The sequence below is a fragment of the Tenrec ecaudatus genome, chromosome 8 (genome assembly GCF_050624435.1).
Source record: "Tenrec ecaudatus isolate mTenEca1 chromosome 8, mTenEca1.hap1, whole genome shotgun sequence".
In the NCBI taxonomy this organism is placed as follows: Eukaryota; Metazoa; Chordata; class Mammalia; order Afrosoricida; family Tenrecidae; genus Tenrec; species Tenrec ecaudatus.
In genome coordinates this window covers 141,362,259-141,378,411 of record NC_134537.1, presented here as the reverse complement: position 1 = coordinate 141,378,411, position 16,153 = coordinate 141,362,259, and the positions used below count along the sequence as shown (strand labels likewise).

Here is a 16,153-nt window from a genome sequence, read left to right as displayed (position 1 = left end):
TAAAATTGAAAATATCGTTAAAGGTTTTCTACATGAAAGACTTGACTAAAAGTAGGTGTGAGCTTATGCTCTCTAGAAATGGTTATTCAGTATCTCTGAGGTACCTGTATTACTATGGTAGCTGCATGACCAATATAGGATCAGGTACCACCTCTTCTCATTGTATTCAGTGCACATCAAGTACATCTAAAGAAGTTAGCAATGGAGTCGTGGTCTAAAAGACCATTACCTCAAAACTTTTTATAACCAATATACCCAGACTCAAATCCTTTAAATGTGAAAATATCTTTGGCCAGGGTTAAAATTCCCTTTAGGTTGCAAAATTGTATAACTCATAATTCTTCTATTTATAAAATGTTACAATGACTTCTATAGTCAGTATCATAAGAGATCTATTTCCTTGAGTATCAATGATCCCTGTTATTCCATTGAAATCATTTAAAAAAAGAATAAGGCAACTGAAATGACCAAACTTATCAATCAGGCTCTACGGGGTCTACTGTGTTTAAATAGATTTAAATTTCACTGCATCGTCAATTCTGACTCAAAGTAAGTCTAGGGCATGGTAGAAATGCCCCTGTGTGCTTCCAAAGCTGTAAACCTATACAGGAGTAGAAAGCATTATTCTCCCACAAAGCAGCTGGTGGTTTTGAACTGCTGGTCTTGTGGTTAGCATTCCAACACATAACCACTAGGAGTCCGGAGATTTAAGATAGAAAACAAAACCAAAAAAAACCTGAGAAAGCACTTCACAAATTTAAGATAGAATTCAGGCAGTAGAAGGAATTACTATTTGAAGTTTTGATCATATTTAAGTAAATATATATAATTTGTGATGATTACATAATTTCATGTCAACTAGAAGATATATAAAAAGGTAGGGGTGGAGTTTAGCTTGTCAACCAGGTCCAACATATAGAGTTCTCTGGAGGCCAGCCTCTCCTCTCTGTGTGTCTGCTTTCACCTTCCTGCTTGCTGGCCACCCAGAGAGCAGCTGAAGCCCGGCAATGCTTCCACAACCAGTGGATCCACACTACTTTGCACCCACCAGCCTGTGATCTTCCTGCATGTGGGTACGTGAGTCTGAAGAGGGTCTTTTGGACTAGTATTGAACTTAGGGACTTGAGTTAGACTGAGCTAGGATGTTTTCTTGATATATAAATACTTTTGATACAAAAGTCTCACACATATATGAGTGTCACTGGATTTGTTTTTCAGTCAACCCTGCCTAACACATTATTAAATGTACAGTTATTATAAAACATGACTTTGGTATCCCATTTGGGTCATACTATTAAACTCCTAACTTCAGAGACAGCAGTTCAAACCCACAAGTCCCACAGAAGTAGAAAGATGAGGCTAACTGTTCCCTTACAAATTGACAGCCTCGGAAGCCCTATCTAGATTCACTCTGAGTCAGAATTGACTTGATAGCAGTGGGCTTGGTTTTGGTTTTGCATATTAGGATTAGAATTAATAGTGAATATAAATAAGTACATCCAAAATATCTAGACTTTAGGAAAAACCAAAATTGATTATCTACTCTTTAGCCTTGGATTTAATCCCTCTAAAAATATCATACTTGGGATTGGTCATTAGAAGCCAGAACCATTATCCAGACAGCTAAGCATATGTACATTAGAAAGCAATTCATGACTGTCAATGTTTATATAAACTTTTTAGATTTGATTGGTATCACAGCTGATTTAAAAAAATAAAGCGTCTCAGTTGGAATAGTCAATATAAGCCTGCTCTGGAAAAAGGTAAACCTGAAGGATTTATAAACAGGATTTTTATTAGCAGAAAAAGAAGGAAAAAGGTACAATGAAGAATAGGGGAGTGGGGGGAACAAACAGAAAAAGTGAAACCGAACCACATAAAGAAGTAGGAGTAAAAGGAACAAGTGTCTGCTTTAAAATATGTATTCAATATTTCAATAATGACTTGAGAAGATAGCATTCATGCCCAAGCAAATGAAGATAGCAAATATATGTGTATGTGTATACATACACACACATATATATATATGTATATACTATTGTTTTTGGAGGGGGAGCTTTTTAAAATATAATTTGAAACTACACTGTACCACTACAATGTGACTTTTATAAATTTGCAAACACCACACAGCCTGCACAAAATCAGAAAATATTAATTTTAAATTAGAAAACATAAACACGCTTTCAATATAAAATGACCATCTGATTTTAAAGACAGTAATGCTATAAGAATGTCTACCCCCAAAACAACAAACTCTGTATCAAGGATACAAAGCTAAACAGATGCTTTGGCAGATACCAGGCCATGATACTGAATCCAAACTTGTAATAAGAGATCACCTATTAACTGTGATAATCATTGGTGGTTGTTCTTGGCCCTCTGTAGAAATGTTTAATCACTCTTAGGCTTTACATTTATCTATTATGTATTATACTTACAGCATCATCTTCAATAACCTTTGTTGTGGGTGTGAAACTATCACTATAATTTATTTCTAAAGCTTTTTATCAGTCAAACAGGAACTCTACACCCACTCCCACAGGCACCGGTAACCATCAATCCACTTTCCACTTCTTTTATTTGCCTATTGAGCAGCCCTTTTAAAACGATATGTCTAGATGTCAGGCGTGTAAGATATGACAAAATAAAAATAAATGAGAAATTATCAAGGGTTCATGAGGGTGGGGAGAGCGGGGAGGGAGGGGGAAAAATGAGGAGCTGATACCAAGGGCTCAAGTAGAAAGTAAATGTCTTGAGAATGATGATGGCAACAAATGTACAAATGTGCTTGACACACTGGAAAGATGTATGGATTGTGATGAGAATTTCACGAGGCTCCAATAAAATGGTTTAAAATATAGATCGATAGATAGATAGATAGATAGATAGATAGATAGATAGATAGATAGATAGATGTAGATGTCCTTCCTAGAGTATATAGAGGGGAAATGATAAAATAAACACAATAATGTATAACATCTTCATTATGTTCATGATACCAATTCATTTTAATCTCCCAATTTAGATCTAAAGTACTAGTTTCAATACAAAAATCAAAAGGAATTCACTGAACTAAACTTCATTTCCACATTAGTATGTCATCTATTTTTAACATTTGGGAGCCAGAGTACATCCTCAGAATACTGTAGTGGAATGAAATTTAGATACTGAATAAAACACCCAAAATAAATTTTACAGTATAAGTTGTATTTCTTTATTAACAATAAAGTTAGGTTTCCTAATAAAATGCTAATGAGGTCTCTGGCTCTTACCCATAAAACCCTGAAGTCAAGTCAATTATAGGAAGCCTAGTTACCCAGAAACACCAATCTCCATCACACACCAATAATCCTGTTGTCTTCTGTATTTTTCGGTGATTTTGTTGTGTTTAATTTTTTATGATTTTGAGTTTTGTTCTACATTTTTATCCTCTCTATCCAGAGCTTACATTGTGGTTCCTTTCAGAGTTTTCAGTAGGGGTTTCAGGGTCACAGAAGCTGAAGTTTACATAGTCCATTAATTCTCTGAACTAACTGTTCCCACACATCTGAAGCAGGACTAGCTTTCAACAATGGATTACCTAATGTAATAACAAAAGCACAAATGGCAAAAGATAAAATAAATAAGATGACATGAAAATTCTGTGAAAAGACAAGCTATCAACTAGCAGAGTTTCTTCAGAAATCATAGAGTTGACAAAATTCTAATAACCAAAATATACATCAAACAACTTAACAAAAGAAGAAATAACCTAATCATAAAATGGGTAAAGGAATTGAGTAGAACATTAAACACATGAAAAGATGCTCAGTCTTTAGTAACCTGAGATGCAAATCAAAACTACAATGAGATGTCATTTCACTCCCACTAATATAGCAGAGATTTCAATAAAAAATAAAATAACAAATGTTGGCGTGGATGTGGCAAAATTAGAACCTTATTCATTGCTGGCAGGAATGCAAAACTAGTGTCACTATTATTTAAAAAAAAAACCTTTTTTTTTAAGATTGCTCAAGAACCGAAAATAGAACTACTATATGACTGAGGAATTTCACTCCTAATTTTATACCCAAAAGACTTGCAACCTGAAACTCTGGTCAATATAGATCAATTCATTACAGCACTATTCATAAAAGGATAAAGGTGAAAACAATCTCAATACTCATCGACATATGATTAGATAATCAGAACATAGTAAAGGTACCAAATACTCAGCTAATACAAGTAAAAGTCTGGATACATGCTGTAATGGTGAAATAATTTCGTGTCAACTTGAAGATATAAAAGTGTACCTGTGGAGTCTTGCCTGTCAGTGAGGTCACTGCCCGATGGCGCCTCCTTGTGGGTGTGACCTTCTCATAAGGAGGGTCCTGGGAACCTCCCCTCTCTCTCTCTGCCTTCACCTTTCTTTTGAAGAGTCACTCAGTTCTGCACTAGCCCTGTGATGTTTCCACCGCCACAGTGTGCACAAGTGTTCCCCACCAGCCTATGATCTTCCTGCATTCTGAACCACTGCGCATGGCTGCAGGAGTCTGAAGAGGCACTTGTGGGCGAGTTTCAGACTTATGGACTTGATTGGAATGGATTGAGTGTTTTCCTCATATACAATTACTTCTTGATATAAAGCTTTTTCTTATACATATTTGAGTGTCACTGGATTTGTTTCTCGGTCAATTTGGCCTAACATACATGCTTCTTCAGTATGGATGGTCTTAAAAGACATTAGGCTGAGTGAAATTACCTAATCATAAAAAGGCTGAACAAACACCTATATAAAATGGCAAAAAAGGGAACTATATAGAGACCGTTTATTAGTGATTACCAGAGGCAGAAAGGAAGGAGATGGGAGGTGATTAAAGGTGACAGAAAAATCACATTTATTAAAGGTAGATTTATAAAAGCTAAGGTTATTGTGTTCAGGATCAGTAACTTATACCACCGTAAAAGAGTTGAATTGGCAAATCAGTTGAATTGGTAAATGTGATACACATTTTTAAAAAATTTTTAAAGACCAGGATAGCTGCTGAGATTAATTATGTACAACCAAACCTCCATGGGATTTTCTTCCTTGGTGTGGAGATTCAAGGTCATAGTTTCATGGGATATCTCATTTAATTAACCTAAAAACATGTTTAGTACTTCTATCCACCTCCAGTTCTTTGCCTAGTACCCAGGTCCCTAAAAGCTTGCAAGTGACCTTCAAAGGCCAACAACTGGTTTCTATGCTCTTAAAGCAACAAGGAAGGAAAGTCAGGCAGAAGAGGGGGTGAATGGAATGTATAGCTGATGGCTTCTGTGAACAACTGCCTCCACCAACCAAAAGAACGGGATGGTGACTGCCGATCATCACTAAACATTGTGATCAAAGATTCCATAGAAGAATCCTAATCAGAACTGGTGAGATGAAGAATAGAATTTCAAATTTACATAGGTTTCAGGTTATCCAAAGCCATGAGGCTAGATGTACTCCTAAAATTATTGCTCTGAAATAAACTTTAAACCAAAATATCCCCTGAAGTCATCTTAAAATTAAACAATCATTTACCTTAACTAGTAAAAATTGTCTGTCCTCAGCATTGTACTCTTTAAGGAGCTATCTAATGAGATCAAACAGACAATAGCCATTTGAAATATTACATAGAATCCAAAGGAGACAGTGAGTTTATGCTAATAAGGGAGGAATCAGTCAGAAAAGAAGGGAGAGGATGGCCGTACAACTCCAACAATGTCATCAATGTCACTGAACCGGACATGTAGAAATTGCTAAACTGATACCTTTTTAAATTATTATTTTAATTCCACTATTTAAAATGAGAAATCCAAAACAAAATTAAAGGGAATCTTCAAACGCCACAGAAAATGCCACTGGAGTATATGTATAGAAACTGCCTAATGGGAACTTAATTTGCTATTTAAACTCTCACCAAAAACACAATAATTTTTTTCAAGATGACAAACAAGGAAGGCCTAAGGAGCACTTGGGCAGTGAAACCATGAAGTGGACATGTGTCAGAAGTGACTCAAAGGCAACCGAGTTAATCAAGATTTCTTCCCCTCACTCTTCCTCCAGCTCCCTCTTTTCCCCATCCTCTTGTGCAGCCGTACAGAGACCATGCATCACTCGCTCACTCGAACATGTGCCCAAGCACGCACTGAGGGTGTACACTTGGACCAATGGTAGGGGTGGGGTGGCTTGACATTTACTTTGCAAACCAAAAAGGTACTGAAGAACTCATATTCTCTTCTGAACAAAGGTACCATTTTATCTTATGAATTCAAGCTAGAGTAAGGAGATCATTCTAATTATCACAGAAATTAAAGTTACTACTTTTATCATCATCCTCAAGATTTTCATATTAGAAAGAACAGCATTTGCTTTCTTGTCCATTAGGTCAAATTGATCTGTTCTCATCTTTAATAAAGCACACACCTAAAGAAAATTGACTTTAATTAAATTTACATCTATCACATATACTCCACTGACAGCAGAAGAGCAAAGCAATATCCACATTTATTATTGTTGACATGGTGAAATTCTCCAAAGACCAGAAAATTATGTAAAAATCAGCAATGTGCGAAAATGGAGGGTCCCAAAACGGAGTATGACTCCATCATAACATAGTGGCCAGATTGCAACATCACCTCACTCCTTAGCCATCGCTGTCAGTACCACTCTCATCACACTACTGTCAGTCACTGCCAGGCGTACAGTAGTAATGCTTACACTAGTCAGCTACTAGTTTTTTTACTATTTTCCTAAACTTTAATCCTCAGATAACATGATTATGAGTAATAGAGGGGGAGGTATAAAGCCACAGATAATTATTAATAATTGCATAAATAAGTACTGTTCCTTTGTACTGAGAGTGTTAATTTTTCACCTAACCAATCCTTTAACATAACAAATCCTTCAGCACATCCTGCCAACTAAACACCTATTCCAAAATGGCCAGTTTATATTACTTTACTTTTTGTAATGTGATATACCTTCAGTTATTCAATGCAACAGAGCACATGGCACAGAACTCTACATACAGTACATTTCACAATGTATTGTTGCTCATTCTCTCTTCCACTTTTATACCCAAAGGAGTACCTATCTCCAATAGATAACACATGCCTGGCTATAATGAGGTATTAAAATGGCATTTTAATTATTTTTTAAAATAAATTTACACATGCAAAGCCATGTAGGGTTAACTTTTTGAAAAGACCTCAGGGTTTGGCTGGTATCAGAGATAACGGAAAGGGGAGAAAGTGAGGCTTCGACTCGGCTCCACTTTAGATGTTATATTGATTCTTCTTGAACAGAGGACATGATGAAGTCATATGATAATTTTCCCTTAAAGTTTAATAAAAAGAAATCCAATAAACTGATATGCTTTGCTTAGTCAAAACAAATAAATATACAAGTATCATATAGTTTCCCTTAAATCTAAAGAATAGAAAATTCAGAACTGAAATGTTACATTATCCTTCAGATTTGAAAGTACAATGATCTTGCTTTTCTTTCCAACTCCATACTAGTAAAGGGAAATTGATCTTTAAAATTCAATGGTCATCAAATATATGCTCTTTAATTTTAATCAAATTCAAAATATTTGAAAATATTTTAATAGAAATAATTTAAGGTAAGCAATAATCAATTTTTAATTGTTTTGATTTGAGGCTGAAAATTGTTTTAAAAATTAGATTATACAAACAACTATAATGTATTTCAATGTATAAATTTATCCTCTCTAATTCTCTTCTCCTTCTTTATACTTTAGAGCAGGCCAAGGACATTTATCCAGCCTGACAGGTGTTTTTGCCCCATTTTGGTTTTTTACTTCAAAATAAGATATGTGCAGTGTGCATAGGAATTTGGTCATAGCTTTTTTTAAAACTATAGTCCGGCCCTCCAACAGGTCTGAGGGACAGTGAACTGGCTCCATGCTTAAAAAGTTTGAGGACCCCTGCTTTAAAGTCTACTCACATTCACCGCTTACCTAGGACAGTACAGTTGTTTTTTGTTTTGTTTTTTTCGCTCCTTCTGGTGCCCCAGTACAGTTGTTTTTTACCTGAACATTTATTATATACCTGGAACTAGACTAAAATAAATCTGCTCAATCTGTTTCCTCATCTATCAAAAAGAGGGTTTAAAACCCCAACTTCATAGAGTTGTTGTAAAGACTAAACGGTAACATGTTCATTATCTGTTTAAAACTGAGTGGAACAGGAATTATTTCTTGTGAGTGGATAGCAATTCCAATAGAGAACCAACAGTATTAGGAAGATGTTCTAAAGTGCCAGGTTATACAGATGGGGCAGGCCAGTCTCCTAAAACCCATTATAAACTCCTTCAATGCTGGTTTCCCAAAACCTGTGCAGGAAGGAACTTCAGGGTCAGTAAAAACAGAGTCATTAAGGATATGCCATTTATCCTAAAACACAGCCTCCAGTCAGACACTGGAATTCCTGCTTCTGGAAACTGGCTTCATAGAGATAATTCCCCAGCAGACCTCGGTGCCTACGACTAAATGGTCTCTGTGAAATTGCTCACTAGGCTATTGTTTGGCCTAGAAGAAGATTTTAAGAAGGCTAGTCCCTTAGAGAACCAACACTCAAAAGGACATAGAAGGGCAAATGGCCTGAGTAGGTCACCCCAACTCTTTGGATCCAGAAATCTAGATTCCAGGAAAATTTAAATGATTTCTCATCACACAGCTAGGAAATACCAAGACTAAGAGTCCCTACTCTGAAGTCCATTCTGTTTACTGTCATATTACTTAATTATAAACGAATACTAATACCATACTAGCTTCTTGAGAGTCTTTATATATATATATATATATATATATATATATATATATATATATATATATATATATATATATATATACATTATTGAGTCCTGCTGACTTGAAAAACCTCTATAAAAGAATTCTCATGCAGCCATACCCTATCCCCAGATCATCTACATAGGCAGAAGAAAGGGGAAAGAAAAGAAAAACAAGAAACAAAAATCCCATTATGACTATATAAATGCCAAAATCAAGAAGAAAAAGTACATGAAATAATTCGGGAATGTCAGACTAACTGGGAAAAAAACTTCCATGGCTCTCGAGGCCACGTTTTGTGAGGTTTCTCATGGTATTCAGCACATAGAGATCAACAGCAACACCGTTATTGGCAGTCACGATATGGCTTTTGTGGACTCAATTGGTAGTCCCATGTTAAATTTAAGTCAAAAGATGTTCTGCAAATTAAATAAATAGAGCACATTTTTCTCTGGTCCAGGTTTAACACAAGAGAGCCAAGGGTTTAAAGTATCACAGAAACAATGAATTTTACCTGACACAATTTCCTTAAAACCAGTAACTAATGGAAAAATGCCTGAGAGCCTTCGATCTCTTTTATAGGCAAGGAGCTCTTTTCCTAAACATTGGTTACATAACCCATATAATTTGGCAAAGGCAAGTTAGAATTTTAAAAGTAAATAAATCCTTCCCTTTGTTAAACAGCCTCACACAGAAATCAACCTAGTCAGGAATGTTTATATTACAAATGTTATTTAGCCCCATAATGCCTAAGGCAAACAAATCAAAATAAGAAATACAGAATTTCCCTCCTGCACAAATCAATTCCATAACAAGTGAACTACAAAACCTCAGTTTTGACAGAAAATAGTGTACAATTAACAATGAATTTCTTTTGACTTCTTTTTAATAAAAGCACTGCATACTAACATGATAGCTAATACCAAAAGAGAGAAGTGCATAGTATTTTGGAAGGATGCAGGAAGATCCACAGAAACTAAGGCAGGAAAACTACGGGGGTTTTATGCCTGCTTTACACATGGCGTTACTCCCATGGCGGAAGGCAGGCAAACAAAGCCATATGTGAGGGCTTCAGAATGTCCATGGAAACCAAACACAAGGATCTACATGTAACCTCCTCCCTGGGGGTGGACAACAGAAAAGTGGGTGAAGGGAGAAATCGGACAGTCTTAAGATATGACAAAATAATAATAATTTATGAATTATGAAGGGTTCAAGTGGGAGGAGGGGGTGGGAAGGGAGGGGGACAAAGAGGAGTTGGTATTAAGGGCTCAAGTAAAAAGCAAATGTTTTGAGAATGATGATGACAACAAATGTACAAATGTGCTTAACACAATGGATATATGTTTAGATTGTGGTAAGAATTGTACAAGCCCCAATAAAATGATTTTTTTAATGTTCATGGAAAAAACTAAATAAATAAAAATTTTAAAATTAAAAATAATGTTCATGGAAAAATTCTATTATCCTTTCATTCTATTTCTCCACAAACTTTTTAAAGCCCTCTCATATTTGAGTTAGATTATCTTTAAAAATCAAAACATGAATGCTTCACTTAAAATTCAATTATGGTGTTCTGTAAACTTTCACCTAATTTACCATAAAGTATCTTTCTAGTTTGACAATTTCTAGTGCATTTCTTAACCTACAGATTTAAATAAATCTCCTTGTATAAGCATAATTCTCTGCATTTCCCTTTTCACTGACACCTGTTGTTTAAATCATTAAGTAGAATGAGAACGTTAAAAACCCCTGGACTTTAAATCACATCCAAATTTAATAACATATTTTTGAAAACTGGAAAACCTCTTTGAATTTAAACCATTACAATTGAACAGTATTTAGTAGAAACTCACAGAGCAAAATGATATTACTCAATGTTTTTAACTAGTTCCCATAAAGATGAAGGACTTCCCTAAAATGATAAGCAATAATTAAAATACTTGCTAAAGGAAAACCTGTGTTTAACTGAAACATTTGCAACACCGGTGGGCAACCCCGATCATAAGTCCAAAACCTACTTGCTTCATTGCAGTCTCTCCAATTTTGTCCGAATGTTTACGGATGCTCTCCAGAAAGTCTTTGAGATCAGACATAGAAACATCCTTTATTTCTTCTCGAAGCTTGGGGATGTTGTCCACCATCACCTTGCAGAATCGATAATGGCTTACTTGAGGCAGATAGGTATGCTCTAAATGTTCCAGCGTTTTAAGTGCAGGGTAGTGCCTATAAAAGAAATAGATCACCTTTAACTCAACCCAGTCTTCTTTAGGATCAGAGATATATATAGACCGAAGGCAAAAATTCTAATCTGAACAAGTTTCCTATATCCATTAAAGAAAATCTAATACTTAGTTTAAGAACAATACCAATGGGATATTTCCAATTATTTAATATTAATACATAAATTAAAAGTCATAAATTATGACCAAAAATTATTTTTCCCAAGAATGCACCAAATTTACCAATGATATTTCTTGTATAAAAACATAAAAGGAAAGTTTAAATACTAGCATCTCAATACCAAGAAATAATCCTATAAAATGAACTACCAAGGCTAAATTTCCAGTTATGGCAGAGGAAGCTTGGTTAATATTCCCACCCATCCCCCAAAAGAGAAACTGTACACTAGGCAAGATATCAAAAAGAACTCTATCACGGCTCGGGAAATCAACCAAATTAACAGACTTTCAGACAAGAAATATTGCTATATAAAGAGGGATATATCAATAATAATCCTAAAAGCAATATTTTTGTTTGATAAGTCTAAAAGCTTCCCTAGCATAAGAGGAAGAATACAACTTGAAGACTAATAAAGTTAAGTAGATAAAAACTTAAGATACAGAATCACACAGAAGGGAACGATTCAGCCAGGGTATAATACAGCACCAACAAAACACACAACATTCCTCTAGTTCTTTAATGCTTCCTCCCCGCTCTATCACCACCCCAGTTCTACCTTACAAATCCAGGTAGACCTGAGCATGTACATTGGTGCAGATAAGCGTTCTAGACACACAGAATACAGGACAGGTAAAGCCCTCAGAAGAGTACTGAGAGTACCAATACCATGAGGGGAGGGGAGGGCGGAAAGAGGAGGGAAATTGGGAGAAAGGGGAAACCAATCACAATGATGGATATTTAATCCCCACCCCATCCCAAGAGGGATGAACACAGAAACAGCAGACGATATAAAATATGAAAATAAAAATAATCTCTAAATTATCAAGGTGGGAGAGTGAGGGAGGGTGGGGATAAAAGAGGAGCTGATACCAAGGGCTCGCTCAAGTAGAAAGAAAATATTTTGAAAATTATGATCACAACATATGTACGAGTGTGCTTAATACAATTGAGTTATAAATTGTTATAAGAACTGTAAGAGCTTCCAATAAAATGATTAATAAGAAAAAATTAAGTTATGTATTGAAAGAACATATTAAGAATATAGAAGAAACAACAAACTGATAAGAATTACTTATAGCAAAATTCAAAGGGTTAATACATTTGAGTTAAAAACTAGGTCTGAACAAAGGAAATTCTCCAACACATGGTGTGTGTGTGTGTGTGTGTGTGTGTGTGTGTGTGTGTGTATATATACATATATATGATGAAATTAATGTGAGAAAGGTAACTCAAAATATAATTTTGTCATTAAAACTATAAAAGTTCTTAAAAGATAAAGCATATTATAATCAAGAGTTCCAATAAATGGCTAATCATGGTCTACTGCCAAACAGGTGTTTTACTTGATATAAGGGTTCAATGAACAGTTTCAGCAAAACAGGTATTCTAAAGAATAATGATGTATAAATTACCAAGGGCACATGAGGGAGGGGGGAGCGGGAAGGGAGGGGAAAAAGAAGAGGACCTGATGCAAGGGGCTTAAGTGGAGAGCAAATGCTTTGAGAATGATTGGGGCAGGGAATGTATGGATGTGCTTTATACAATTGATGTATGTATATGTATGGATTGTGATAAGAGTTGTATGAGTCCCTAATAAAATGTAAAAGAAGAAAAGAGAAAAAAATGATTGGGGCAAAGACTGTACAGATGTGCTTTACACAATTGATGTATGTATATGTATGAACTGTGATAAGAGTTGTATGAGCCCCAATAAATTGTTAAAAAAAAAAGAAAATGAAATGCCAAAAAAGATTGAATTCAAAATAATATTAGAGGTACAAAAAATGTGTAAACCCAATCAGCTGCCAGCAAGTTGATTTGAATTCATTGCAACCCCCATATGTGAGAGCATAAACCATACTCCATCATTTTCTTTTTTTTAATCGTTTTATTAGGGGCTCATACAACTCTTATCACAACCCATACATACATCAATTGTGTAAAGCACATTTGTACATTCATTGCCCTCATCATTCTCAAAACATTTGCTCTCTGCTTAAGCCCCTGAAATCAGGTCCTCATTTTTCCCCTCCCTCCCCACTCCCCTCTCCCTCATAAGCCCTTGATAATTTATAAATTATTATTTTGTCATATCTTGTCCTGTCTGACGTCTCCCTTCACCCACTTTTCTGTGGTCCATCAACCAGGGAGGAGGTCATATGTAGAACCTTGTAATCGGTTCCCCCTTTCCAGCCCACCCTCCCTCCAACCTCCCAGTATCACCACTCACACCACTGGTCCTGAAGGGATCATCTTCCCTGGATTCCCTGCATTTCCGGTTCCTGTCTACACCAGTGTACATCCTCTGGTCTAGCCAGACTTGCAAGGTAGAATTGGGATCATGATAGTGTGTGGGGAGGTGGGGGGTGAAACATTGAGGAACTAGAGAAAAGTTGTATTTTTCATCGTTGCTACATCACAAACTGACTGGCTCGTTCCTCCCCGAGATCTTTCTGTAAGGTGATATCCAGTGGCCTACAAGTGGGCTTTGGGTCTCCACTCCGCATGCCCCCCCCTCCCATTCACTATGGTAAGATTTTTTGTTCTGATGATGTCTGATACCTGATCCCTTCGACACCTCGTGATCACACAGGCTGGTGTGCTTCTTCCATGTGGGCTTTGTTGCTTCTGAGCTAGATGGCCATTTTTTTACCTTCAAGTCTTTAAGACCCCAGATGCTATATCTTTTGATAGCCGGGCACCATCAGCTTTCTTCGCCACATTTGCTTATTCACCTGCTGTGTCTTCAGCGGTTGTGTCGGGAAGGTGAGCGTCATAGAATGCCAATTTAATAGAAGATCACCAAACCTTCCTATCAAGGTACTCTTATTTGTGCTTGAATTTTCTACCTTCTAGTTAGCACCCTAGGGTGTAACTAATTGTACCACCCAAGGTCTTGAATTATAGTGTTGTCTGTTTTGATTTTACACCAACATTTTTAACAAACTAACCTAGATGTGTAATAAAAAGAAACCAGTTAAGTACATACACACGCACTCACACACACATACACGTGGGTGTGTATAAATACATATATACAGATACACATACAAATATATACTATGTAAAGAACTAAAATGTTTTGAGAATGATGAGGGCAAAGAATGTACAGATGTACTTTACACAATTGATGTATGTATGGATTGTAACAAGAGTTGTATGAGCCGCTAATAAAATGATTAAAAAACAAACAAATAACAACCAAAAATGATTTAAAAGTATAATCCTAGGAATTTTCAAATTTATAAAGATGTACATAGAAATTATACATAAACATGTTTACCCACATACCCAAACAGACATATGCATGTAACCCACTGCTGTTGAGTCCATTCTGACTCATAGCAACCCTACAGAACAAAGAAGAACTGGCCCCCTGGGTCTCCAAGATCAAAAATCTTTATAGGAGCAGACAGCCCCAACTTTCTCCCACGAAGTAGCTGAAGGATTTCAATCACTGACCTGTTTGCAACCTAGTGCTTAACCCACCACTAGAGATTCTGCCTAAATCTATGGACTAGAAAAATGTATACAAAAATGTGTGCAATGGATTTTGGTTTATAATATAGCAAAATTATGGAGGATAATTTTTCCTTTGTGCTTTTAATTTCTCAATGTCCATCTTTTCCCATTGTATATTAGCAAAACAATCAGTTCCATCCTTTTAAATTTAAAAAAGGCAAAAGAAAAGGAAACAACTCTATTGTGAATTTTTTTATGAATTTCAGAGCAGACACTTGGAGCTCTTCTTGTTCTCATGTACTAAATACCACAAAAAGCAAAAGCCAGGAACTGGTTTTACTTGTTTTATATTTTCCTCACATATTCCAAAAATTAAAATCTTGCTGCAAATAAATTGGGTAAATAAAGATTTACTTCCCCTACATTCATAAAATAAGTGTGCTCATATAGTAAAGTCAGAAATGGCTGATTTTATTAAAATTTTACGGTCTCAAAAACATTACAGTTCACATGGTTTAGTGTAAACAGAAATGGTGTTTATACTACAATTAGGTATGAAGAGCTATGTGCAATAAAATGCCATTCCTCTAGAGAGAAATTTTAGATTGGACAGAAAGTCAGAAATTAAGCCAAAAAGATAAACATACTTTTGGGGTTTAGTTATATTTTGGAACAGTGTTTACAGAAGGAGAAAAATTCAACAATGTTGCCTGCGGACATGAAGCATGTTCACTGATGAGACACATGGCTGCACGCTGAAACATCTGGTCTGCCAAATAGCTCCACGTTTTTCAAGACTAATTAGTACAAAAGGCAACGATTCCCTGTACAAGCAATGTCGTTTTAGTTCCCTGTTATCCTTTCTCTACCATACTTGTGTTCATCTATAACAGAGCAATATGATTTCAACGTATCTAAATTTCTAATGTGTGCCCATAACACTGATAGGTTAAAGAATGACAGCCAACTAAACACTTTCATAGCAGGCACCAAAAGGGGGCGGGGGCTATTCATCCAGTGACCACAAGAATCCAAACCTAGATTTTGACATTGTACCTGACAACTTCCAAGCACTATACAAAAATATAAGGCCAAGTATTAAGGGTGATTTGCATATGCATGCTTGCTTACACTCTCACTCTCTATGCAGTCCACCTCTCAATAGAAATGTGTTTGGAAAGCAAGTGAATGAAATAAAAGCAGATAACAAAAGGAAGAAGGTAGACAAAGAAACAGGGGTTTAAATAATTCTTTAAATCAAATGGAAAAGACCAGAATAACTTAGATGTGGCTGAAAGCTATCATGAGAAGACGGTTGTTGATATTAGGCAAATATGATTTTTTCTTGTCATGTTATAGAGGTCTTTCAAAAAAAATTCCTGAAAGTCATTCTTTAAAGTGGATGATAAAACTCACTGCCATCCATTCTATCATGCTCACCTTCCTGACACAAGCACTGAAGGCAAAGC

General features: G+C 35.8%; 1 protein-coding gene across 1 annotated transcript in view; it reads right to left on the bottom strand.

Annotated features, from left to right (window-relative positions):
* Positions 1-16,153, bottom strand: part of EXOC6B (exocyst complex component 6B) — a 567,559-nt gene that overhangs the window by 449,487 nt on the left and 101,919 nt on the right. The window contains exon 6 of the mRNA XM_075556958.1: positions 10,841-11,045. Coding sequence (XP_075413073.1) covers positions 10,841-11,045 — 205 coding nt within the window. The remainder of the gene's footprint in view (positions 1-10,840; positions 11,046-16,153) is intronic.